Consider the following 27,715-nt stretch of genomic DNA (forward strand, 5'->3'; position numbering starts at 1 on the left):
GAACGTTCGGTAAAAATTTCGGTAGTACATTTCGACGTTTACGGACCTTAAGTAATGTTTGGTGCAATAAAACATTTTACCGAACGTTCAGCTGTTCTACCGAAATCTTTACTCTTTTTTAAGTGTGTATAATTGATGTAAACAAAACTGAACGGGATCATGTTGAAAATAATCATGTTACACTGTTACAGCATTTAGGCCAGTTTGGGACACTTTTTGTACATTGATGCCAAATCGTTGGCTTTAGTTTCCGCGTATCTCTTACTGTGAGTATTTCTAGTTTATATCTGCGTGTTAATTTTTCATTTCACTTGTACGCACCCCTCGGTTACACCCTTTGCACCGGTTTTCAATCAGCACAGGGAACAACTTCACTTTCCTTACTTGCACATTCACGCACTGAACTGTCAAATTTTGCTTACCGAGCCCGATCCCAGCAGAAAACGCCAAAGTCATCGTCGCATTTTTTGAATCTGGTGAAACAAGAAACAATCTCGTACGGCTTTGTTCGATAATTATTCAAGGGTCTCACTTTTATTAAGTAAGTATTAAATAGTTATTGAATTGCTCTATGTCGGTATGTTATAGATAGGTGAATTAATGTGTTATACATGTTTATTTCAGTAACAAGCAATGGATCGCCTGCTTCGACTTGGTGGGGCTATGCCTGGCCTAACCCAGGGACCTCCGCCGACTGATGCGCCCGTTGTGGATACTGCCGAACAGGTTTACATTTCTTCTCTGGCCTTGTTGAAAATGTTGAAACATGGTCGTGCTGGAGTTCCGATGGAAGTTATGGGTTTGATGTTGGGTGGGTTTCCTGTTTTTTTTTTTTTATAAAGGTACCAATTTTTAATTTATATTCATCCTTTTCAGGAGAATTTGTGGATGACTACACAGTTCAAGTGATTGATGTATTCGCAATGCCTCAAACCGGTACTGGAGTGTCGGTAGAAGCCGTTGATCCAGTGTTCCAGGCGAAAATGTTAGATATGTTAAAACAAACTGGTAGACCGGAGATGGTGGTTGGGTGGTACCATTCGCATCCGGGTTTCGGTTGTTGGCTTTCCGGGGTCGATATCAATACACAGCAATCGTTCGAAGCGTTATCCGAACGTGCGGTGGCCGTCGTCGTTGATCCAATTCAATCGGTCAAGGGGAAGGTTGTGATCGATGCTTTCCGGTTGATCAACCCAAACATGTTGGTTCTGGGCCAGGAGCCTCGGCAAACCACGTCCAATTTGGGACATTTACAGAAGCCGTCGGTGCAGGCTTTGATTCATGGACTCAATCGCCACTATTATTCGATTAGTATTAACTACAGGAAGAATGAGTTGGAGCAAAAAATGTTGCTGAATCTGCATAAAAAATCATGGATGGATGGACTTACGCTCGCTAACTATCAGGAACATTGCAGCATAAATGAAAGCACTATTAAGGAAATGCTGGAATTGGCGAAAAATTATAATAAGGTGTGTGTTTTCATTTTATTTTATTTAGGATACATTTTTATTAAGTCGATCACAATATTCTAGGCTTTGGAGGACGAAGAAAAGATGACGCCGGAGCAGTTAGCCATTAAGAACGTTGGCAAACAGGATCCTAAGCGGCATCTTGAGGAAAAAGTGGACACTCTGATGTCGAATAACATTGTCCAGTGTTTGGGCGCGATGCTGGATACGAACGTGTTTAAGTAAGCAGGTTAAGCCGAAAACTCCAATCAAAAACTGACTCGTTTGCTTGGATATGTGCGCTGGTTCTGAAATTTAAAATATAAATTTACTATTTTATAAGTATCACGAGTAGTGTTTGCATTTTTTCTTTATAATAGAACGTTTCCCCTAATAAAAGTAACTGTGCTAAGCTGACTCGAAAGACTGGTAATGGTGCACTTTCACGGACTTTAGAAGTCTAATTTCTAAAGCAAATACCTATATCTATAACAATAAATGTCACTTGACTGGACCGAACTGTCACTGCTGGACCGCATTGCTATCGTCGTTGAGTTCGTCACAAATTTTGTCCAATTTAAATCTTTCTTCTTTTGGTTTAGTTACCAGTCGCCAGTTACCAGTTGCTGAAAAGCATTACAGCTGGTACGCACGATATCCTGAGACATTTCATCCTAAATCTTCTCCAAACGTTGCTTAAAAGTATTCACTTCATAGTCAAATTCGTTAGTGCTCCTTAGTTTGCCTCGCCTGTACCCCATGCATAGAAGTCGAGACGATTTTTCGAAGAAATTAAATCCGGAAAATTGTACTCACACCAAGCCTGCACAGCTTTCGCCTGATGAGACGGTGCAGAATCTTGTGGGAAGAAGTATGGGGCATTCTTGTAGCGTTTTTTTGACGATGGGAAGCAAATGGTTCTTCAAAACATTATCTATGTAATATTGAGTGTTGATTTTAATCCCAAATTCATTCTCTTGCAACCTTCTGTTTTTCAGTCAAACCGTGCACCCGTTGTTCGTCATGGTTAACAGAATATTCTTCGTGGTTAACAGCGAAACTCTTAGTTCCTTGGCTATCTTGTGCCCCGCCTACCTCAAGGTGGCAGCCCCTTATGCGGGATTTGGACCTTAAGTTAACAACACAGAATTCTGTGGTAATAACAACATGGTCATTGGTGGATCGCTCTTTCCCCATAGACCAGCACATAAAGTCACCTGGGTTTCCCGCGATTGTCGAACAGAAAACCGAATCGACTACATCGCCATAAGCCGAAAATGACGAAGGAGCCTTCTTGATGTACGCAACTAACGCAGCACTGCTATTGCATCCGACCATCATCTTGTTATCGCTGAGATACGTTTGCGCGTCGCACGTGTCCAACGACAGGAGGAGAAAGTTGGGTGCCGTTACGACGTCCGCCGATTGGAGAATCCTGAGGTGAACAGGGCAATAAAGAATAAGAACGCCATTTTCACGACCAGTGACGAAACTCTCGGCAAAGCGCGCAGCGGGCGGAGGGAGTGGATTTTGGATGAAACCTCTGGAAGAAGATCGACGAGCGGAGAGAGGCGAAAGCCGACAATGAGCGAGCGCGAACTAGATCGGCTAAGACAGCTTCCCGTCAATGATACGCCGAACTGAAGAGGGCAGTTAAATAAGCTTGTAGGCGGTACAAGAGAGGCTGGACTAACTTCTTTGCCGAACAAGGGGAAACCGCCGCGCCGTCGCCAATGGTGATATCCGTTTGTTGTACGATATTTCTCGCCGTCTTAGTGGTGTCAGGATGAATACGAAGATGCCGCTAAAGGACAGAGCTGGTCAGCTACGGACTGACCATACAGAACAGCTTAAGCGATGGACTGAACATTTTGAACAACTCTTCCGAATTTCAAATGTTAGAGACCAGGGAATCAAAGTATCATTGTTCATACGCAGAAATAACCGACAAAAACGAAGAGCGATAAATCAATTATTCTCTGCCTATAAAACAAACATACGTAGCAACCAGAATTTATCACGATAACAAAATATTAGGACAAATGATTATCCCGTCACACCAGCAAGCAGGACAATTTTCAATGAGAATATATACATACAAGCCCTTGTTATTGGTGATGCAGGTATACAATAAAATATGTCTTTGTCGCCAGTCGCCTGCTTAAAGACAATACTTTATCAGCAATCAGTTTTCTCAAAACCTTGCTTGGTATAGTCCAAAATGGATAAAAATATGTTAAAGATAGGGGAAAATGACCAAAATGGGCCACTTCCCGATGACATAAAGGAAAGAGATTGGCGCCACGCGATTCTCCGGAAAATTTTACATAAGATCACCTAAATTTTATCAGCCTGCAGCCCGTATCTTGATTGCGTCCGTTTTTTGGTTCCTTTTTGCCCATAGTGCGTTGGTCTGTATTACCCTCAAAGCACTCTGTAAGGTAATCCTCAACCGGATCCTGGAGAGATTGACGCTAACCTCTAGCGACAGTAAGCTGGATTCAGTGCTGGCCGATCATGTGTAGACCATACCACAACGTTACGCATTATATTGGAGCAGACCAACGAATTCCAGAACTCTCTTCTACTCTTCTGACTTCGAAAAGGTGTTCGACCGACTCAACCACGAAAACATCTGGGGGGCACATAGGCGTAGAGGAGTTCCAGATAAACTAGCCCATCTCATCGGGGCTCAATACGAGGCATTCTCGTGCAAGGTTTTGCAGGACGGCGTCCCCAAGTAACATTTTTGTTGCATAATAGTTTATTAGGCTCTTGTTCCACGGTAACTAGCTGTACAATAGTTTAATAAGCTATTATACAACAAAAATGTTACTTGGGTCTTATCCTACCCTATAAGGGTTACACTCAAGTACTTTTTTTTTACACGGTTTGTTTTTTCGATTAATAAGAACAGGGCAACTTAGGGATCATTCGTTTATATCTCAATACATTTTGGAGTGGCCCGACATTCGTCACGTAGTTTGTAAATGGTCCCTCAGTTGTACCCTTCTTGAGTAATCGGAAAAAACAAACCATGTAAAAAAAGACTGACTTGAGTGTACTGCTGGCGTGAGACAATAGTTGGAACGATTAACAGTAGACCAAATCGAGGATTGTCTTGGAAGCAGTTATATGATCTCGACCTAGCCGACTACATTAGGCCGTATGAATAAAGAGTTAGAGCAAACTTTCCCATAAGATTTATACGGGAAATGCAAAGCAAACTGTTTTATTCATACGACCTTTTGTCTTGCTTGCACAACGTCGAAACGATATGCAGAGCTAGATGACCGACTCACAGGTCCCAGGCAGCAGGTCTTACAGTCAATGTAGCAAAAACTGAGCCTATGGTAGTGCACAATTCCACCATCTTCACAGTAGCGGTACAAAAAGTTGAGTAGGAAGACGCCTTTCAATATCTTGGTAGCCAGAACAATGCCCGATGATGGTACCAAGAGTGATATAGTCACACGGACCAGGAAGGCCAGGGCCAGGGGTGCTATTGCATGTCTGCGAAATATTTGGTGTTCAAACAAGATTACTCTACATACAAAAACCAGAGTTTTCAACTCAAATCCGTACTATTGTATGCCTGCGAAACGTGGTGTGTCTCAGCGGAGGCAACGCAAAACTGCAGGTATTTATTAACCGGTGCCTGCGATATATCGGTCGTGCCTGACAACTGGATATCCAATGAGGAACTTCATCGTCGATATCATCAACGGCCGATAGCCACATAAATTCGTGAACGTAGGTCTGACACACCTCGAGGAAAGGAGGGAACGAGGTCTGCAGTGAAGCACTCGACTGGAATCCACAAGGACAGCGTAGAAGAGGCAGACCCAGAGGCTGATGGCGGCACAGCTTAGCCAGAGACATCTGGGCTGTAGACGAGAACCTGTCCTGGCGACAGATAAAAGCCATGGCGGGTAACCGTCAACAGTGGAGATCTCTGATTTCATCCCTTTGTTCTGCCGGACCGGCGGATTTGGAGATATAATAAGTAAGTAAGAAGTGAAGAATAGAGCTGCCGGAAAGAACCGTAGTAAATGTACGTGAGTTGGACTGTGCTCTGAAAATTATTAGTCATACATCATCATAAGAAGACTTTTTATCAGGAATGGCAAAAAGATAGTGATTATATATAGATGATAGAGATATTTTTATTAGATATAGTAAATAAGTATACAAACACTGAGAATAAAGCACGAGTTTTAGAATGTACGTTTGTTTTACGAATTCTTTTGTTGTTTTCTACGACGAAGTAGATTCGCAAATCAAGTCTGAATGTGCCGTATTTATAATGGTTATTGTCTTGATCATTTCAAGTATTGAGTAAAATAAAATTCTTACGTACAAATCTTGTGGTGCACATTCAATGTATTCTCTGCTTCCGTCACATTGTCTTCCATCTGGCTGGAGCAATTTGCCGCTGGCACTTCAACTGTAAAAACAAAAAAAAGTTCGATAATAAACAATACAGAAACCATTAGACCCGCACGTGACCGTCCCGTCCTGTTAAACGCTGCAAATGTCTTTCGGGGGTATCATTTTGAATAATTTAATTCAAGAATCGTCCCAACCTCAAAGTTTCATCTTCTCCTTCTCTGCGGCAAAAGACACCACACCGAAACTCAAAAGACTATGAAAATGTGGCATAAATAACGAAACTTGTTGATATCAATTTGCCCTCTTCCTACATCTTGACCGACCGCCCTTGCGACCATCGAATTGAAACAGATTGTCCCCCCAAGAGGCAGAGAGTGGAAATGATTCTGCCAACCAACCAAGTCCGCCGCATATTGGTCCGATGACCGCTGGCTGGTGATATCAATATCAAAGTTTCATGAAATTATGTTTAGATTTTACGACGAGTGCACGCGAAGGCACTTGAATGTTAATAAAGCTTGGAGTGTTCAGTTCACTGCCTCCAGCAGTAGTTCCTTAGCTTAAACGACAGGATAGACCATCGAACACTGCATCGCGCTGCTGCCACTTTCAATGAGGACTTCCACCACGTGGTATTGTTGTTCATTGTCCTTTGTAGCGTAGCCACAGTGATCGGAATTTTTCAATTGTTGGTGAAGTGCGTGGTTTTGCAACATAATTGCAGATAACAATTTTTCGAAATCATTTATATTAACTACACATTTTTACTTTGATCTGCGATTTTTAGAAACACAAGCCATTTAGTTTTACTCTAATGGCAATTAGGGAATGTAACCGCAATGATTTAAAACTAATAACAATCAAACCCAGTTTGACTCACAATTAAGTGCATAATCTCTGGATAATCCCTCGGTTGCCATTAGCGATTGCGTGTACCAATCATAATGTATGAACCCCATCTCGTCGCTACACTTCCTTACTTGCACCGCGAAGCAGGGGCTGCGGAAGAGGTTTTTATTTCCCGCCGCATTTATTGCACATTGAAAGTACCCACGGCAATCATCACGCCTGATGGGCTATTAAAAAGCATTTTTTTAAAGTTGTACTCCAAGCAAAAACCGGCAACATAAGGCACGCAAAGAATGAGCAAAGAAAAACGTATAAGTAAGTCATAAAATTTCACACAACCGTTTATATCAGCGTAAAATAAGGAGGAGTACGATAATCATAAAATGAAGCGAATCTATCACTTAGTCACCCGCCGCCGACGTCGACGCCGACGCCGAACGCACATTTTAATGTTAGGCAATGATGGACGGGGGAAGATGATGGCCCATTTGGCGGCAGCCGATGCGACCACCTTTTTCGATCACCATAAAATAGCGGATATAAATTCGATAAATGGTTACCTACCTTCCTGGAGTTTAGTAAAAATTTTGAGTCCAGCATAAGGTTTTCAACAAGTGCCGCTAAACTTGATTTACAGTGAAACAACAGAGGGAAAATATTTATATTTTTTGTTAGACTAGTCGGCCGGATACGACGAAAAAAGAAAATAACCTTGAATTGAGTTTGAAATCGGTGAAAATGAAAATGCTTTTAAATTACAGGATAAAAGAGCAACAATCCCAATTTAGGTTACAAAAAGATGATAATAGCAAAAAAAAATTCAGCCAAAAACCGATCCCAAAGGGGACTTAGAGTTTCTAAGAGAGAAAATGATGGAAAATTGAGTTCAAAATAATCAATATCCGGTTTTAAAGATCAGAAAAGACAAACATTTATATAATCCGAAACCCTTCTAAAAGTCAGAGAAGGTGGAAAACGTAAAAGGTATTTCTGCTATAGAAACCGAAAACGAAAACGAAAACGAAAACGAAAACGAAAACGAAAACGAAAACGAAAACGAAAACGAAAACGAAAACGAAAACGAAAACGAAAACGAAAACGAAAACGAAAACGAAAACGAAAACGAAAACGAAAACGAAAACGAAAACGAAAACGAAAGACGGAAGACGGAAGACGGAAGACGGAAGACGGAAGACGGAAGACGGAAGACGGAAGACGGAAGACGGAAGACGGAAGACGGAAGACGGAAGACGGAAGACGGAAGACGGAAGACGGAAGACGGAAGACGGAAGACGGAAGACGGAAGACGGAAGACGGAAGACGGAAGACGGAAGACGGAAGACGGAAGACGGAAGACGGAAGACGGAAGACGGAAGACGGAAGACGGAAGACGGAAGACGGAAGACGGAAGACGGAAGACGGAAGACGGAAGACGGAAGACGGAAGACGGAAGACGGAAGACGGAAGACGGAAGACGGAAGACGGAAGACGGAAGACGGAAGACGGAAGACGGAAGACGGAAGACGGAAGACGGAAGACGGAAGACGGAAGACGGAAGACGGAAGACGGAAGACGGAAGACGGAAGACGGAAGACGGAAGACGGAAGACGGAAGACGGAAGACGGAAGACGGAAGACGGAAGACGGAAGACGGAAGACGGAAGACGGAAGACGGAAGACGGAAGACGGAAGACGGCAATACTGAGTTACAAAGGTTTTGGATTTACAATACGTTACCTGACGTGATCAGTAAAAATGAAAAATGAAAAATGAAAAATGAAAAATGAAAAATGAAAAATGAAAAATGAAAAATGAAAAATGAAAAATGAAAAATGAAAAATGAAAAATGAAAAATGAAAAATGAAAAATGAAAAATGAAAAATGAAAAATGAAAAATGAAAAATGAAAAATGAAAAATGAAAAATGAAAAATGAAAAATGAAAAATGAAAAATGAAAAATGAAAAATGAAAAATGAAAAATGAAAAATGAAAAATGAAAAATGAAAAATGAAAAATGAAAAATGAAAAATGAAAAATGAAAAATGAAAAATGAAAAATGAAAAATGAAAAATGAAAAATGAAAAATGAAAAATGAAAAATGAAAAATGAAAAATGAAAAATGAAAAATGAAAAATGAAAAATGAAAAATGAAAAATGAAAAATGAAAAATGAAAAATGAAAAATGAAAAATGAAAAATGAAAAATGAAAAATGAAAAATGAAAAATGAAAAATGAAAAATGAAAAATGAAAAATGAAAAATGAAAAATGAAAAATGAAAAATGAAAAATGAAAAATGAAAAATGAAAAATGAAAAATGAAAAATGAAAAATGAAAAATGAAAAATGAAAAATGAAAAATGAAAAATGAAAAATGAAAAATGAAAAATGAAAAATGAAAAATGAAAAATGAAAAATGAAAAATGAAAAATGAAAAATGAAAAATGAAAAATGAAAAATGAAAAATGAAAAATGAAAAATGAAAAATGAAAAATGAAAAATGAAAAATGAAAAATGAAAAATGAAAAATGAAAAATGAAAAATGAAAAATGAAAAATGAAAAATGAAAAATGAAATTGAAAAATGAAAAATGAAGCATGGGAAATCGAAAAGAGATATGATTTAATTGAACTGTAAGCCATTTTCAATACTGAGGTACAAAGGTTTTGGATTTGAAATTTATACGTTACCCGTCGTGATCAGTAAAGTTGCATAAGAACTTATTAACTACAGATAGTTCTCATTTTAATCCTATCAAGTGTGCCGTCCTATTACATCGTAAGTCGTCATCAATGCAAGTAAAATTTTAATGAAGGGTTTTACAATCGAACACAATTGCTCTGCAGATTTCGTTACAATTGATTAGCTGGAGCAAAATCCTCCAACCGAAAGCAACAGCCAGCATTGGCCAATCTGTCCGGAAGTACCACTCCTTTGCGGAATTCCGAAGTCTTATTGCGGTCGTGGTGCCACAATAAACCATTTCGAGCGCGGCAACAGTCGACAAACGGCAAAAGATCAGAGCGGTTCTGTTAAACCGGGTCAGTATCACCACCGAGAACCGTTCTCGAAACGAAACACTGCATCGCATAGCTGGCTTACAAGAAATAAACCTTTATTTTCAAAAGGAAGAAGGAGATTAAATTTAAATTTAATTACACCCACTCGGTACTCGACTTGCCGTCCTTGTTTCGACCGTTCCGTCAAACGACAAGTAGCAGTGTGCTGTGAGAAGACAATGGACAATACAGCAAGCGAGCGAATGAAGCGAGTTATTTCCAGCTTTCGGTTTCTATAGTTTCGGCCACTTGAGACGTGGTAGCTCGGGCACGGGATGCACATCAACTTCTTGCGGGTGATGGTACAGGGAAAACCGCATAGCCCCGCTAGCTTGGCTCTGTCTTTCAACACTGAACAGCTCCGGCGAAATAAATAGAGAGATATTTGTTTCTTCCTGTTGACAGAGCAAGTTTCGGGTATCGCCAAGTAGCATCTGCACGGCAGTTGCAATAGAAACAACCGGCAGGGGATTTGCCGTGTACCATAATACTGATTATAATCTTCCAGATGGGCTACGCTCAAACTGTATTGAAGATTCAAGACGTAACACTCAGGATTTTCCAATCTAAACACAAAAACAGCTTAACTGCTCAGCAAAGCTGCTTGAAAATTTGGAAGCAAACCATCCCAACGAAACACGTCGGACGTCGGACTATCCTTCCAAAGGTAGCACAGGATCATGATTCATTCTCCTTTTGTTTGCCTCTGCCAGATGATATCACACATAACATCTTCATGTTCTCGATGGTTCTGCTTGACGGATGCTTCATGTACATGCGCCTGCATAACCATACAACGATTTAACTAGCATAAATATGACCCTCCTCCCCCAGTCTACATATATCTACTTACTGCATCAGTAAAGAGCATCCTGGGATAGTGATTTCTGCTTTCCGGTTCACTTGCACTTTTAATAAGAAATGTGTAAATATACGTTCTGGATGAATAAGCTCCAATCAACGGCCGATAACATGTGGCCACAGAGCTTTTCAACCAGAACAGGGATCGTCAACAGTGAAGCTTTCAGGGTCTTTTTATACGAGTAGTGAATTTAAACGAAGGAGTTTTTCAGAATTTTTTGTAAATTATAATTTTATGAGAAATTAATGGTTGAACACTTTTTCGTATCGAATTGCTACGAAGGATCGGCAATGAAATTAATTTTTAGCATCTCGTGGCGTGAGCCTTTGATATTGGGATCTGTAACTCACTGGCCGCAGTTTGACAACCACTGATCTACATGTAGTTAACAAATTTCTAATGCTCAACCGGTACCTATATTTCAGAGGTCAGAGCACGTATAGCTCGAAACACTATAATGAATAAAACTCTTTTACTATCAATCAATCTATTTATCTAATCTGGTGAATACTTATACTTGTTTGGCAGGGCATAAAAGTTTCTTTGAGATGAAGTGTCTAATTTTATTTCAACTTTATCATAGACTTCATCGGAAATTCAGTTACAGTTACAGCCAGGAAAATCAACTTAAACTTTACTGAGTACAATAACATAGGCTCCAGGAAAAGAGGCTTCGAACTGATATCACAGTCATTTTCTTTTTGTTAGATATCTATGTCTTTTTTAATATTATTACCACAATGAACAGACATCCATGTACGAATATCGACGCATTCATTTTTAGCCCTAGAGGATAGGGTCCCCGCTTTCAGTCTGGCGTAGATTGCCTCTGCCATCGCAAAGTTCCTGACTATGGTATCAAAATCACCTGCGAAGCCTGAGAGTTGGTTATAGCATGCATGCAGAATAAGCCGTCACTTTGTCCTAACCCTCGATGCGTCCCGAAGGGACTCGAGAATGTTCCAGAGATGCGTACGAAACACCTCGCTCGGTATAATGTAGTTTTGATCAGCCACGTCAGTTTTTCCCAAAAACCGTGGTCATGCATTATTTGCCATAGCTAGTCTCGATCGACTGTATCATACCCAGCTAGCATTTTCATATGTATAAAAAAGGTAAAAATCAGCATTACGTACAGATATGCATGCTAAATAAATCGTATTTCATGCGCAAAATTGGCATATCCGTACTATTTTGGAGGCGATATACGTGATTACGAATAATTTTGAGCGTTACGACTATATAAGCATTTATATACGACAATATCCGATTAAGCGCGAGTCGCTCCGTACTACTCTACGATTTTGTGCTGAAAATCGTATGTATGTCAGTCATTATCATTATATACGACATAAAATCAACTTGATCCCACTTTATCCAGCTTTAGTTACGATTTCGAGTTTGTTAGGAGATATTTACGATAGTTTTCGTATATTGATATACGAGTTGGTGCTAGCTGGGTATGCTGCTTTGAAGTCGTTACATATATGATGTGTGGGCACGTTGAACTCCCGATATTTTAGCAATATTCGTCGGATGGTAAAAGTTTGGTCCGTTGTGGCGCGTGACCCTATGAAGCCAGCCTGACAATTCCCTACGAAACCACGTGCTATCGGTAATATCCGGCGCAAAAGGATCTTAGACAGTATCTTGTAGACGGAGTTTACCAGCGTTGCATCAACCGAGCCGATCACCCTTTTCGTAGATGGGTCAAACCACTCCTTCCATCCATTCCTCCGGTAGCTTCACTTCCACCCTAATTTTGGAAATAACCCAGTGTAGAGCCTTTGCCAGAATTTCTCGGCTTATAAAGCTCTGCCGGTAGGTATTCTTTAACGACGACTTCGTTGGTCTTCAGCAACCAGATTTTTCGTTTGACTTTTTGGAGGTTATGGGCTGTGACATTATTGTCTTCCAAGGGTACTACTAGGTTAACCTCGGTTGCGTCTCCTTTTGCAACTTCACTATTGAGGAGTACATCGATGAAATGTTTTCACCTGTTGACCTCTTCGCGCTTGTGATCAGATTCCCTCATTCCTACTCATGTGCATGTCCGATTTCGGTTCCTTACGAGTTTGGCTTACCTTCTCGTAAAACTTGCGCGTGTCATTAGCTCGGAATAGTTCTTCTAAATTAGAACTTCTAAGTTTTTACGATCTCTGTCCTCCTTCTGGCGGAAATGGTTGGAAAACCAAATGTATGGCAGGAAGAGACTCCAGACCAGGGCTTCGACCGATCCTTTTTTTCTACCGCAGTCACACCAACGCGCATTCAAGTTCACACCGTCCGTTTAGAGGTGGAATGCGAACGCTATGCATAACACAACTGGCAGTTTGCTCAGTCAAACGCCGATTGAACGCAGCAGTACGAACGCGTTCTAAAACTTTTTGACATTTTCGTTTCGATCAAGTTGCCTTTACCGTTTGGAGCACCGAATGACTGCAAAACAGTCAAATGACTGGCAATCACCACACTAACGAAAAGCAATCGCATAATCGTATGATTCAATACTACAAAAAACAACCACTACATATGCATGGAAGAAGTCGGTCGGACTCCGTCCAATACAGACGAATATTTTGCTTGCGTCCGACCGACGTCCGGGTGACAAACTATTACTGTGAGCAGCCGATTTGGAAACAAAAAGAGCAACAAAAAAATACGTCATCGTATGCTTCCAGTCAGTTTGCAGTTTATATTCTCAAAGCGCAAAGCAAAACGGGAGATCGACTGTTTGCTTTTGCTGACATGCCGCATGAATTGTAAGACGGCAGCAGCGCAAGCGGCAGATTGACTGGATTCAAAAAACAGTCAAATGATCGTTCAAAAAACGGAGTTTGAATGCGGAAAGTTCGCATTCACGGCAGTCACATTCAACTTGCGATCCCTTTCAAGCCCTGTCCAGACAAAGCAACGCTCAATGGGCAAGAATGAGCTCGTAATCCCAAGAATTAGAAGCCGCTGGTTTGGAATCTTACAAGACACCTATTCTTATGTAAAAAATGCAGGAAATCAATTGGTGATGGTTTCATCCTGCGCACATTTCGGGAAGCGGTCCATTTGCCATATTATTCCCAAAAATCATGATAAAAGCTAATTAAACAGTATAAAAACTTATTTGCCGCCAGTAAAATGAACTTAAATAGCTTCCAAACGTTGTCAAAACATCAGAAGAAACAAATCCCATTCATTCCATACTGTGCGAAATGCTAGAATAGTCCATTTTGCCCAATTCACCCCTAACTACATGGTAAAACCTAATCAAAGCGATTGCAACTAATTCAAAGAAAGTAGTAATAGTAGTAGTAGTAGTAGTAGTAGTAGTAGTAGTAGTAGTAGTAGTAGTAGTAGTAGTAGTAGTAGTAGTAGTAGTAGTAGTAGTAGTAGTAGTAGTAGTAGTAGTAGTAGTAGTAGTAGTAGTAGTAGTAGTAGTAGTAGTAGTAGTAGTAGTAGTAGTAGTAGTAGTAGTAGTAGTAGTAGTAGTAGTAGTAGTAGTAGTAGTAGTAGTAGTAGTAGTAGTAGTAGTAGTAGTAGTAGTAGTAGTAGTAGTAGTAGTAGTAGTAGTAGTAGTAGTAGTAGTAGTAGTAGTAGTAGTAGTAGTAGTAGTAGTAGTAGTAGTAGTAGTAGTAGTAGTAGTAGTAGTAGTAGTAGTAGTAGTAGTAGTAGTAGTAGTAGTAGTAGTAGTAGTAGTAGTAGTAGTAGTAGTAGTAGTAGTAGTAGTAGTAGTAGTAGTAGTAGTAGTAGTAGTAGTAGTAGTAGTAGTAGTAGTAGTAGTAGTAGTAGTAGTAGTAGTAGTAGTAGTAGTAGTAGTAGTAGTAGTAGTAGTAGTAGTAGTAGTAGTAGTAGTAGTAGTAGTAGTAGTAGTAGTAGTAGTAGTAGTAGTAGTAGTAGTAGTAGTAGTAGTAGTAGTAGTAGTAGTAGTAGTAGTAGTAGTAGTAGTAGTAGTAGTAGTAGTAGTAGTAGTAGTAGTAGTAGTAGTAGTAGTAGTAGTAGTAGTAGTAGTAGTAGTAGTAGTAGTAGTAGTAGTAGTAGTAGTAGTAGTAGTAGTAGTAGTAGTAGTAGTAGTAGTAGTAGTAGTAGTAGTAGTAGTAGTAGTAGTAGTAGTAGTAGTAGTAGTAGTAGTAGTAGTAGTAGAAGGGTAGAATTACAGTAGATCCAAATTTGATTATCAAATGAATTTCACACTAATGGATTGGGCGGACCCATAAGAGTCGCCTTCCAGCATTAGGATCCATCCATGTCCAATAATCAATTTCGCTGTACCTACTTTAACCCACGTGATGATTTGTTTGTTTTGCATTGAGAAGTGACCTTAAAGATTCAGGTTGGCAATCCACTCCATCATCCAGCCTTCCACATTTATGATATCAATAATAATACTGTTAATAATATGATATTAAGATGAAATATGGTAAAAATAGAACAATCTCACCAACAGTCCTTCGTATGGAATAGAGTAGCATCCTTTGAGGTTCCATAAGTGCTTCTAATAGTTAATTTAATTTTTCATTCTGGTATCCATGTGCAGTATTAAGACTCGTTTTGGTCAAAGTTTTTACTATTTAGCAGGAGATGCTTTATAAGCTAAAACGAAAAAAAACCACGGTTTTGAGACCAGGCAGCCGGGAACCACCCAGCATCGCACCTCCTAGCTTGGCTACTCAATGGAGCATTACCAGGTATGGCCACGTGGAGGCGCTAGGTAGGGGCTTGGGATGGCTAGAGCTATATTGGACGCACCTCATTTGCCTTCCCCATTTTATACCCATTACAACTAATTCAAAGACAGGGGAATAAACTCGAATAACACCGGTACATTCGAAAGACATCAGAAGAGTTGAATGTCATCGATTTAGTACCGTGATGAATTCACAATCGGATCTCTGGTCACCGCCGACAATAATACGAGCAAGGAGTTTCAACGACGTATCCAAGCTGGAAGTCGAGTTTATTTTTTACTCCACAAGTTCTTTGATCAAGCAGCATACGCCGCCGCACAAAACAGACAATGTTCAAAACGCTAATCAGACCGATAGTCCTCTGCGGACTCGAGACAGTAATTTTGCCCATGGAAGATATACGTGCATTTGCCGTATTTGAAAAAAAAAAGGTGTTGGGGACTATTTTTGGCGGAGTGCAAACAGATAGCGGAGAGTGGCATAGGCGTATGAATCACGAGTTGCAGGCACTAGAGGAGAGGCAGGCGCTTGAAGAGATTCCCATCGCACATCTGGCGAAAATTGGGCCGCAAAGATGCTGGACGACTGCGCAGTGTAATCCGTTCTCCCTAGAACCCTACCGGCACCAGGAATAGAGGGGCCCAATGTACCAGGTTGAAGCCGACTTGCGTGTGTCGAGATGAGCTACGAATTGACGACGAGTAGCCCAGGACCGAGTACAGTGGAGAGGAATTCTTGATACGGCAAGAGCTCTCGGTTGGTAGAAGCAAACAAGGGAACGTATGTTCATGAACCGCCTATTTATGAGAACGGGTTCAATCTGGTTCATAGTACGTTGATTAGGAGATCTCCATGTGGCTTTGTGGATATCTATGCGTGGGGAAAGGGTGCTTCGGATAACCTCGGGGAGCTGCGAAGTGTATACATCGCCATCGTTGGCTGTTGTTGTTGGTGTCGGTGTGTAGGCTACGGGGGTCTTTCACCGGTTTATACATTTCATCCCTGCCGTCTAGGGCGTACGTTACCTCGAATCGAAGTCGATTCCTTTCTCCCGGTATTCAGTCGTCAATTAATTGGACTTCAGCTCGTAGATAGTATAAGTGTCGTAAACTGTGTACAGCATAGTTACTTCACAGGTAGTTTACAAGTGTCTAAAAAGTGCAAGCAATACGCGCTAACCTTGCGTAAATAGGCTATTCTTAAATAAGATTTTATTGCCGATTCATTTATACCGGAGGCATAAAGTATTCAGTTACCTTTAATTCAGCCGACGGCAGTTCAGTTCCACGTGCTGGCATAAGCAAAGATGGAGCTGATCAACTTTTTAGTGGAAGGAGCGAAATGACGGAAGTTCAAAGAGACTCCGGTACGTTGATTCAAACTGTGAATGCGTTATTTTGTAATATAAAAAATGGTTCAAAAATTACTTGGCGTAAAGTTGTTTGTGACAAAATTAAATTCAAAACGGGTCTTTTTGGCGCAAAAATAACATTCCCAAAAATATCTTCCTGCATATTTATGGGTCATATTTAAAATTAATTCATTTTTAGAACTAATTTGCATGTGTTATACAAGCTCCCAAAGCACCAACAAGCTATGCTTTTAAATACCACTTAAACGCTATTATTCATGCATAGCTGATAAAACATGCCGGCATTTTTTGCGGTAACATTGTGTATTCCGTCGAAAATCAATTATTATTTCGCATGACTTCACAACGCAATGCATTGATATATTTCAGCACCGACTGGGTAGGGTACTGAAATCTGTCGGCAAACAACCTCCCTGCTGCTGCTGCTGCTGCTGCCGGTCGTGTAGTTTCGGTCATAACAAGCGCATGTTTTCATCGTTTTTTACATGTGCCAGCTGGTTGGATGGGTGGCTGACTGTAACGGGACCGAAATACAAAGGAAGATCCGGGGCAGTTCAAGTCGAGAGCACCGGATGGCGGAGTCCCATGTCGCCTTGTGTGATGAAATATTCACGTACCTACTCGAAGCGCTACCGGAAGATTCTGCTGAAGAGAGCTGATTGAATTTCAAATCGTTATAAAATTTTCAGAAAGTGCATTTCCCAGCAGCAATGTGGAACGCCTTTGTAAGGGAGGAGTAGGGAGTGGGGGGACTGTATTCGTCCAAATGTAAGCTACAAAGGAAACAAATATCTATACATCGAAAGAAGCCGTGTGGAAAGCGATTATGAGTACGGGACAAAAGCGGCGTTTTTATTAAGGACGAAATTGAGATGTCATTTTGAAGCGTATGAATTGTAAAGTAAAAACATTTACAGGTACAACAGACATGTCACAAATTCGGACGACAGGAATACAAACCTCGATATGAAAACGTCTTTTTGTATCGGATAAGTTGAACAGTTTTCAACTGGTCAGGGTTTCTGTTGCTAATCTATCAAGCTGCCATCAACGCCCACACTCCGAGTCACCGTGTCCCGAAGGACTAATGATATTGCCATGCTTGTTTTCACTTCTCACAAGAAACAGTTAAATTGCCAAGGGACATGAAAATGGCATTCGAAAATTGCACCCGAAGCAAGTAAGCTAATACTGACGATATGCACAATACACGTACGACATTCGGCATCAACTAACTGCTAATGTGCATCTCAGAGCTTCGACATACTTTGTAACCGATGTTGTTTGGACTGGAGCTGAAGCACAGGGTCCCCAAAAAAACCGCTTACCGTTTGCATGTCCTAGCAATCGTCCACAAACCATCCCTCACTCGGAAGCCACCTTCTTTCTGTTCTCTTCCGCAACACTTGCTGACGAGCGATCGTCTCTCAAAGTGTATAGGTATAGGACAATCGCATTTGCATGCATAGTGAGATGGCGAAAGTCCGGAAGGACACCCACACACGAGAATCCAGTACCACATAATCTCCTTTGAAGTATGGAAAGTGGGCAACTTTTTCTCATCGCATGACCACTAGACTGGGCTGGACGGCCCAATGCGGATCTTTTCGTCCAATCGGCAGAGGAATGCATCGACCGGGCGGTTGTTTTTTTCTTCTTTTTTTTTCAAGGCTCTGTTAAACTATACTTTCGGAACGAGGTTTTAGGTTTTGGATAGGTTCTACCACATACCCTTAGCTTTTCGACTGGTTGCACGCAAAAGCTGCATGTAGAGAACAATTTTCCCACAGGTAGGTTTCGTTAACTATGAAGCACTCAGGTGAGGCGTTTTGTGCCTGCTGAGAAGAATGCAAATTTATCTTCCGCAAACGTGATGTGTCAATTATTCAGGTATGAATTGTTTGATTGCACAGCTTTTAAACAGTTTAGATTCGGTGTTTGTCTAAACGTTCTAAAGTAAAGCATCTGGGCAAGCGAGTGACCGCAAATAAATATCTATACTAACTTTCCTTCTATCCATATTTGAGAACGAGACATCAAGCTCTTGCTGCAAGATTGAATTGAAATCTTTGTCTTATTCTCTCACATGTTTAACCTCTTTTCTGGTCCTTTTTACTCTTTTTCAGTCCAGTTTTCCACGCTTTGTTCCGTTTTTATCCTTTTTCTTTCCTTCTATACCGTTTTCTTGGTTTTTGCATTCATTTTCGCTCTTTTTCTCTTGCTCTCCTCTGTCACTTCACTGTCCCGTGTTTTAATTTTCATTATTCCGTTTTTCTTCGTCTTTTGTCCCATGTTTTCTTATTTTCTGCATGTTTTTCCTCATGTCATGTGTACTCGTGTATTATTTTCTTTCCCGTTTTGTCACGTTTATTCTATTTTCGGTTCCGATTTTTCCTTTTCCTCTTCAGTTTTCCTTTGTTTTCCTCGTTGTTTCGTCCTTTCTTTTCCGTTTTACCTTTTTCTTTAATCCGTTTTCCCTGTTTTTTCTTTTTCTATGATATTTTCCCGGTTTTTGTCCCATCCCATTGAATTCATTTCATCTTTTATATTTCGATTGATCGATTTTTCCGTTTTACTCTGTTACTGTATCGGTTTTTTCTCAGCTATTCGTAATTTCCATTTTGATTTGTCTTGTATTATGTTCTGATTTTTCATTTTTTCTGTCACGTTCTGTTTTTCTTTTCCGTTTTATCCCTTTTGTCTTCTGGTTTCATAGTTTTTCTCAAGCGTTTTCCTTTTCTGTCCCGTTTTCCTCTTTATCTTCTCCTTTTCTACCCTTTTTTCTCCTTTTTATCCCATTTTTTCTCCTTTCTTGTCCAGTTTATCCTCATTTTCTGTCTTTGTATTCTTTATGGTTTTTCTTCTTTTCTCTAATTGTCTTTCTTTTCTCTTTCGTCATTTAACTTTTTCTGTCCTTCTTGTATTTTGCTCGTTTTCTCTCTTTTTCTTTCCTGTTTACTGCTTTTCCACTTTTTTCTCTTTTTATGTCCCGATTTCCCTCCCATTCAATCACTTTTTTCTTTCGGATTTTTTTTTCATGCCAATTTTTATTCGTTTTGTCTCTCGCATTTTTCTTTTTTTCTATCTTGGTTGTCTAGTTTTGATCACGTTTTCGTGCTCTTTGCGTTTGTTATCCTTTACTAATATTGTCACAAAAAAACTGTTTGCTTTGCTCTACGTTGTTTGATTTATGAATTATTGATTGATTGACTTGAATCTAGACTTGAAATTGAATTTGAAAATGGACTTGAAATTATGCTGGAAGTTGGACCCAAAATCAAACTTGAAATTAGACTTATCTATGGACAATGACAAGATTTGAGAATTTAAGACAACAAGCTTTGAAAATGAACTTAAAGCAGGAATTGAAATTGGATTTAAATTAAACTTGACGTTGTATTTGGAATTGAACTTGAAACGGGTCTTAAAAATGGACTTGAAATCGGCGATGAAATTGGGCATAAAATTAGAATCGAATTTGAACTTGGAATTCAGCTTAAATTAGACTTCAAACTAAACTTAGAATTAAATTAATAAGTGGAAATTAATTAAAGTTTTCAGAGAAGATGGGGTATGTGCCCCAGTAATATGTCCCAGCCTACACAGAACGAAAAAATGAATTTCACATGTCAGAAGACGTAAAATTACAAAATTTTTTCGAAGTGTGCAGGCACGCCCATTAAATTTATAGGTATGTAATATTACGACACATTCCTGTCACGCTACTTAAAACAACCCACAGGGATTTACACCTTCAAGTTTTCAATAACAATTTACATACGCATTACTACCGAGTGAGCTTGATTTTAGCGGCTTCTGGCCGAAATGGGCACGCTCGCCATGTTCTTCACGTTGAATTGATAGGCCTAATAACACTGGAGCAACATTCTATGAAAATAGCTTCGTAATGTCATATTATTCAGCCTCCCCGAAGGCTTTGATTCAATGATGCGTTCAATGTGCATAATGGGGGTACCTACCTACATGTACGAGCTGCAGCACTGATTGCAAATTTAGCACCATATGCGGTGAATTCACCCAACCACCCGTCATCATCATGCCCCCTTGTTACCGCACCACACTCAATGCATATTATTATTCATGCTGTGAGTAATTTACATTAAATTAGAACGGTTCGATTCAATAATCGTGTGTGCTTTGCTAAGCAAATAATTCTTATACATAATTAATTTTGCCGTGTGCTTTGTTTCGCGAAACTTCTATTTGGTAGTCAAAATTTTACCTCGTTTGGGATAAGTGTTTGGTGTCCATTCATCAGGACAAATTGCAAATTTTAACGTTTGATATTTGAAGATCTTCAATGTTTTCGCTTAAATCAAACTGATAGATGCCTTTCCTTTCTGTTTCAGTAATACGACAAGTAGATAGAACATCCAGCAATGCATCTGCAACAATTATTTACTCATCGACTGCAATATGTGGCACATGCAAAGCAGTTTCCCAACTTCTGTAATGTGGCATATGGCAAGAGATGTCGCTTGCACTTTGCTGGCTGTAGAGCAAAGCAAGTCATTTGAGTTGATTGTCTATTCAGATGGAAACCGAATGCGAAATGAAATATCCCTTCTCTCGACTATGTATCGAATAAACTTTCGAATTGGTTAGTGAAATATATGCTTCTTTTAATATTCAAATGTTTACAGACTCAACCTCATATTTATAATGAAGTGAGGCATTCAAATAATTCTTATAACGGTCTAGAATGATAAACTAGATGAAACTAGAAAATTTCGATATATAGGCCAAAATATATTGGGTCATACAATAGCACTTCCACGCTCTTTCGGTTGGTACCCCAATGTTTTACTAGCGAAACTACTGCTGCGCTCTTATATTAGGTAGTCTAATATCCAATTTTGTTTTATTCTCCCAGTTCCATCACTCCACGCACCACACACTCGCCTCGACGACGATAATTATTTTTTGCATGATTTAATTAGTTAGTTGATTGCCCGATCTTATACGGGCTCCTTTGTGTCTCAGCCGCTTGTCATCTATTATTGTAAAGAAAATTCTCGTAATGCAAAACACAAAACCCTTTTTCTTCATTTGAGTGTGTCTACTCCTTTTGTTAGTTCCATTTCGCCCCCCTGTTGTCCACCAGCCAGTTTTTTTCGATACTCCCCACAAAGCGAGACAAAACTTTTTTTACGTTTGTTATCCAGCCAACTGTACAACTGCCAGCTACTGGGTACAAATACAAGAGAAGCGCACTTTTTTACCCATTAACCTTCATCGCCCTTGTAAGAGAGCACCCGCATTTAGGTCAATCTCCTTGCGCTGATTCTTATATGGTCAAGAACATGTGTGCCAAGTTTGATGAAGAACTGTTCAGGCGTTCCGGAGTCATAGCGGAACATACATTCATATTCACGTTCCGCGTCCCCCGTTGGTTTCCTCCCAGTCAGCTCCCCTTTCTGTCACGTACTGCCAACTGTTTCCTTGTATCTGGAAGGAGTCATATATGTTCCCGGTGTTCAAGTAGGGCGATAAACGGAATGTGGCGCCGTATCGAGGAATTTCCAGTTCGTGCGCCTGCTCGAAAGTTCTAGAAGCTATCGTAGACAATCATCTAATATTCAGCACAAAAAACTATATCTCGACCGCACAGCACAGATTCTTCCCTGGCAGGTCCGTAACCACCAATTTATTAGAGTTCACTTCATTTTGCTTGTGCGGCATTGATCGAGGTCTTCAGATTGACGCTCTATACACCGACCTGAAAGCTGCATTTGATCATGTCGATCATGGGATATTATGTGCCAAGTGTGATAAACTCGGAATATCTGTCACGATGGTTGCATGGATAAAATCGTACCTGCGGGATCGTAAAATTGCTGTGAAGGTGGAAACGTCGCAATCTCGCTGGTTTAGTAACAACTCCGGAGTCCCTCAAGGAAGTATCTTGGGGCCTTTACTGTTTTCGTTGTTTATCAACGATGTTACAAAGTTATTACCTCGTGGTACACGACTGTTGTATGCCTATGACACAATAATCTACCAGGTTATTCAAAGCTACGATGATTGCTTCAGACTCCAAGCGTTAATTGTTTTGTTCGCTGAATGGTGCCACCGCAACTTTTTGACATTAAGCATCGCCAAATGCACTGCCATGAGCTTTGACCGCAAAAAACAGCCTTTGTTGTTTGATTATCACGTTGATGGAGTATCCCTATTACGCAAGGAAGTTGTTACGGATCTAGGTGTTATTCTGGATGCTCAATTGACATTTAGACAACATTACTCCATGATCATTAACAAGGCGAATCGACAACTTGGCTTAATTTGGAGAATTGGAAAAAAATTTGAGGATCATGGCACCTTGCTGACCCTCTATTGCTCGCTGGTACGCTTAATTCTGGAGTTTTCCTGCGTTATTTGGGACCCGTATTACGACATCTGGGTGAAACGTATTGAACGTATTCAAAAACGTTTTATTCATCGTCTTTGCCGCACCCTGCCATGGAGAAATCCCGAGAGCTTACCACCGTATAATGACCTCTGCATTCTTTTTGGAATAAAACCCCTGGAACAGCGACGCAAGGATATAATATCTCAAATGGCCAACAAAATCCTGACCGGTAGCTACGATTGTCCCAGCATCCTCGCTATGCTACAGATATATGGTCCTCTGCGCCCGCAACGTCATTCACGTCTTCTACGGGTAAACGTTCATCGCACGAATTATGGTCAACACGAACCTATCCGTCGACTTGCTTTGGCATATAACGAAAATAACAGTAATTTTAATTTTTAGTGTTAGTGCCTTCTGCTGTTTTCTGTTCATTCAAATCATTGTAAAGTGTGTTTAGTTGTTAAGCGTTATATCAATGTAACTATGTGTATAAAAGATGCTGGGTTTTTGCGCCGCTTTGAAAACTGCATTTTCAAGGTGGCTTTTCCCAGCCATATTCTTTATTCATTAAGACTATGATAAGTCGGATGAAATTATCAATAAATAACAAATGACAAATAACAAATAACAAATTCCTTTTTTTCACAAGTCCCTCCTTGGTGGACTCCCTCTTTCTATAACCTCCTTCCATAACTCTTGCTCCGCCTGCTTGTCTCTCAGCTACTCGCGCAATAGGTCTAGGTGAAAGGAAAACGCACCCTCTTTAACTTATTTAGACCTCTTCCCTTGTTGGAGATCCCCTTTTTGTCAACCTCCCAATGCTGATTCTTTTATGCTAAGAAACATGTTTGTCAAGTTCGGTGGAAAACGGCCAAGGCGTTCTTGAATTACGGCGGAACATACATATTTTCGCTATATTTTCGTGGTAAGAGTTGCAGTTTGCTGCTTATGTTAATGCTTATTGCCCAGCTAGCATTTTCATATGTATAAAAAAGGTAAAAATCTGCATTACGTACAGATGTACATGCTAAATAAATCGTATTTCATGCGCAAAATTGGCATATCCGTACTATTTTGGAGGCGATATACGTGATTACGAATAATTGTGAGCGTTACGACTATATAAGTATTTATATACGATAATATCCAATTAAGCGCGAGTCGCTCCGTACTACTCTACGATTTTGTGCTGAAAATCGTATGTATGTCAGTCATTATTATTATATACGAAAAAAAAAATCAACTTGATCCGACTTTATCCAGCTTTAGTTACGATTTCGAGTTTGTTAGGAGATATTTACGATAGTTTTCGTACATTGATATACGAGTTGGTGCTAGCTGGGTGGTTACCTGGGATGGGTAGTTTAATATACAAATTTGCAATTTTTCCTCACAGTAAAGTAGACAACAACTCCCCTCACTGCTTAGCCAGAAAGCGGATAACAATATTCGCCGTGATTGTATAACATTTCGCCGAATACAAATTTCGCGCAAAACCTTAAGCAGAATGTACCATTTCACGGAAATCTTTTTCGTAGAAAGTACCATTTCGTAGGGGTGATCCACTCCTTACTCATTGTCGCTCGTTCGGATTTAACTGAAGGAAAGTAATAGAGGTCAGTAGACCTAGGAAAACAAATAAACCTAGACAGTGGTGATTTCTGCGGAGGGGTTGCCCCCCCTTCACAGCGACCGTCGTTTCCGACGACGGGTCGCCGGCAACACTCGCGGCCGTCTCGCCCTGAATGATCTAGCGTTACTATAGATAGTATTTGTGGTCTTGTTATTGACTAATGTTTTGTGGAAGAGTCTCGAATTTCTCGAGTTAGTTTTTGAGCTACACAAAAAATTCTGTTTTATTTGTATGAAAGTCCATATCCCCCTACCACAGGGGTGAGAGGTCTCTAACCATCATAAAACTCCAAAATCAAGACTCCAAAATCCCCCACATGCCAAATTTGGTCCCATTTGCTTGATTAGCTTTCGAGTTATGAGGAAATTTGTATTCCATTTTATGGGAGCCCCCCCCCCTCTTAAAACGGAGAGGGGTCATAATTCACCATAGGAAAAATTTCTGCCTTCTAAAACCCCCACATACTAAATTTGGTTCCATTTGCTTGATTAGTTCTCAAGTTATGAGGAAATTTGTATTTCATGTGTATGGGAGGCCTCCTGCTAAACAGAAGAGGGGTCCTAATACATCAAAAAAATTCTTGCCACCGAAAACCTCCACATGCCAAATTTGGTTTCATTTGCTTGATTAGTTCTCGAGTTATGAGGAAATTTGCATTTCATTAGTATGGGTGCCCCCCCCCCCTCTTAAAAGGGCGAGGGGTCATAATTCACGATAAAAAAATGTCTGCACCCTGAAAGCCCCGCATACCAAATTTGGCCCAATTGCTTGATTAGTTCTCGAGATAAGAGGAAATTTGTATTTCATTCGTAGGGAGCCCCCCTCTTAAAGAGGAGAGGGGTCGTAATTACCTTTCTAAAGAGAGGAGGGGTCTCAATTCACCATAGAAAAAATTTTGCCTCCAAAAACACCCGCATGCCAAATTTGGTTTCAATTGCTTGATTAGTTCTCTAGTTATGGAGAAATTTGTATTTCATTAGTATGGGAGCCTCCCTTTTAAGTGGGGGGAGGGGTCTCTAACCATCATAAGAACCTTCCTCGGCCCCAAAAACCTCTACATGCAAATTTTCACGCCGATCGGTTCAATAGTTTTCGATTCTATAAGGAACCTACTGGCAGACAGACAGAAATCCATTTTTAAAGGTATAGATTTGGATGGGAGCCCCCTCCCCCTCTTAGTGGGGGGATTGGTCTTTAACCATTATAAGAACCTTCCCAGGCCCCAAAAACCCCTACATGCAAGTTTTCACGCCGATAGATTCTGTAGTTTTCGATTCTCTAAGGAACATACCGACAGACAGACAGACAGAAATCCATTTTTATAAGTATAGATCAGGATAGGTACTTACTTACTTACTTACTTACTTACTTAGGTGGCTTGCCGTCCTAAGACAAAGCCTGTTGAACAAAATTTCTCCATGTAACTCGGTTGAGGGCTACCGCTCTCCAATTCCTCGGACACCGAGTACTCTCCGCCAGATCTCGCTCCACCTGGTCTAACCATCTTGCTCGCTGCGCTCCTGGTCGTCTTGTTCCTACCGGATTTGAGGCGAACACCATCTTTGCAGGGCAGTTGTCCGGCATTCTTGCAACATGCCCTGCCCATCGCATCCGTCCAGCTTTAGCCACCTTCTGGATACTGGGTTCGCCATAGAGCTGTGCGAGTTCATGGTTCATCCTCCGCCTCCATACTCCGTTCTCCTGTACGCCGCCGAAGATCGTTCTTAGCACTCTTCGTTCGAAAACTCCGAGCACTCGCAGGTCCTCCTCGAGCATTGTCCATGTTTCATGCCCGTAGAGAACAACCGGTCTAATAAGCGTCTTGTACAGGGTGCACTTTGTACGGGGACTTAGTCTGCTCGACCGCAATTGCTTGTGGAGCCCATAGTAAACACGACTTCCGCTGATAATACGCCTCCGAATCTCACGGCTGGTATCATTGTCCGCCGTTACCAGTGAGCCAAGGTAGACAAATTCATCGACTACCTCAAACTCATCGCCGTCGATCAATATACTACTGCCCAAGCGGTGTCGTTCGGCCTCGGTTCCGCTGGCCAGCATGTACTTTGTTTTAGACGTATTTACCTTTAACCCAATCTTTTCTGCTTCGCGCTTTAGTCTGGTGTACTTTTCAGCCACCGCCACAGATGTTCTGCCGATAATATCCATGTCATCGGCAAAGCAGACGAATTGACTAGATTTGTTGAATATCGTGCCCCGCGTGTTGATATCCGCTCGGTTCATAACACCTTGTAGCGCTATGTTGAACAGCAGGCATGAAAGACCATCACCTTGACGAAGCCCTCTGTGTGATTCGAATGAACTTGACAATCCACCCGAAATCCGAACACAGCACTGCGTACCATCCATCGTAGATTTAATCAGTTTGATGAGCTTCCTGGGGAAGCTGTTCTCGTCCATGATTTTCCATAGCTCTTTCCGGTCGATGGTATCATATGCGGCTTTGAAGTCAACGAATAAATGATGCGTGGGAACTCTGTATTCACGGCCCTTTTGGAGGATTTGCCGCAGTGTAAATATTTGATCCGTTGTAGACCGACCTTCGACGAAGCCGGCTTGATAAGTTCCCACAAATCTATTCGCAATTGGTGATAGACGGCGGAAAATGATTTGGGACAGCACTTTATAAGCGGCATTGAGAACGGTGATCGCTCGATAGTTCTCACAGTCCAACTTGTCGCCCTTTTTGTAGATCGGGCAGATAACCCCAACTTTCCACTCCTCCGGTAGCTGTTCCGTATCCCAAATTCTAACAATTAGTCGGTGTAGACAAACGGCCAGCTTTTCTGGTCCCATTTTAATAAGCTCCGCTCCGATGCCATCTTTTCCAGCTGACTTGTTGTTCTTTAGCTGCATGATGGCCTCCTTAACTTCGCCTATCGTTGGGGCTGGCACCTCTTCCCCGTTTGTTGCACCGTCGAAATCGCTTTCCCAGCCGCCATGGCTCTCCGCCTGGGCGCCATTCAGGTGTTCGTCGAAGTGCTGCTTCCACCTATCGGTCACCTCACGATCGTCCGTCAGAATA

The 27,715-nt window shown here is 40.9% G+C and overlaps 1 protein-coding gene and 1 long non-coding RNA gene across 2 annotated transcripts; one reads left to right on the forward strand and one right to left on the reverse strand.

The window, feature by feature from the left end:
• The first annotated feature begins 417 nt into the window (after positions 1 to 417).
• Positions 418 to 1,784, forward strand: LOC128741516 (26S proteasome non-ATPase regulatory subunit 14). Its single transcript, XM_053837390.1, has 4 exons — positions 418 to 541; positions 625 to 811; positions 877 to 1,472; positions 1,536 to 1,784. Exons 2-4 carry the CDS (start codon positions 634 to 636, stop codon positions 1,695 to 1,697), a joined length of 936 nt encoding a protein of 311 aa, XP_053693365.1. The 5' UTR covers positions 418 to 541; positions 625 to 633; the 3' UTR covers positions 1,698 to 1,784.
• On the reverse strand, positions 1,511 to 17,925 carry LOC128741517 (uncharacterized). Its single transcript, XR_008412217.1, has 3 exons — positions 17,621 to 17,925; positions 5,812 to 5,898; positions 1,511 to 1,759 (listed from the first exon to the last, which is right to left on the reverse strand). It is a non-coding gene; the product is annotated as an uncharacterized LOC128741517 (long non-coding RNA).
• Positions 17,926 to 27,715: the final 9,790 nt, after the last annotated feature.

Source organism: Sabethes cyaneus, chromosome 3 (genome assembly GCF_943734655.1).
Source record: "Sabethes cyaneus chromosome 3, idSabCyanKW18_F2, whole genome shotgun sequence".
NCBI classification, from domain to species: domain Eukaryota; kingdom Metazoa; phylum Arthropoda; class Insecta; order Diptera; family Culicidae; genus Sabethes; species Sabethes cyaneus.

What these genes read in the sequence shown, in the direction of transcription:
- LOC128741516 (XM_053837390.1), top strand. Translation starts at nt 634, where the DNA reads ATGGATCGCCTGCTTCGACTTGGTGGGGCTATGCCTGGCCTAACCCAG. An exon ending in AGTTATGGGTTTGATGTTGG is followed by an intron (nt 812 to 876) that starts GTGGGTTTCCTG and finishes CATCCTTTTCAG; the next exon opens with GAGAATTTGTGGATGACTAC. An exon ending in TGGCGAAAAATTATAATAAG is followed by an intron (nt 1,473 to 1,535) that starts GTGTGTGTTTTC and finishes ACAATATTCTAG; the next exon opens with GCTTTGGAGGACGAAGAAAA.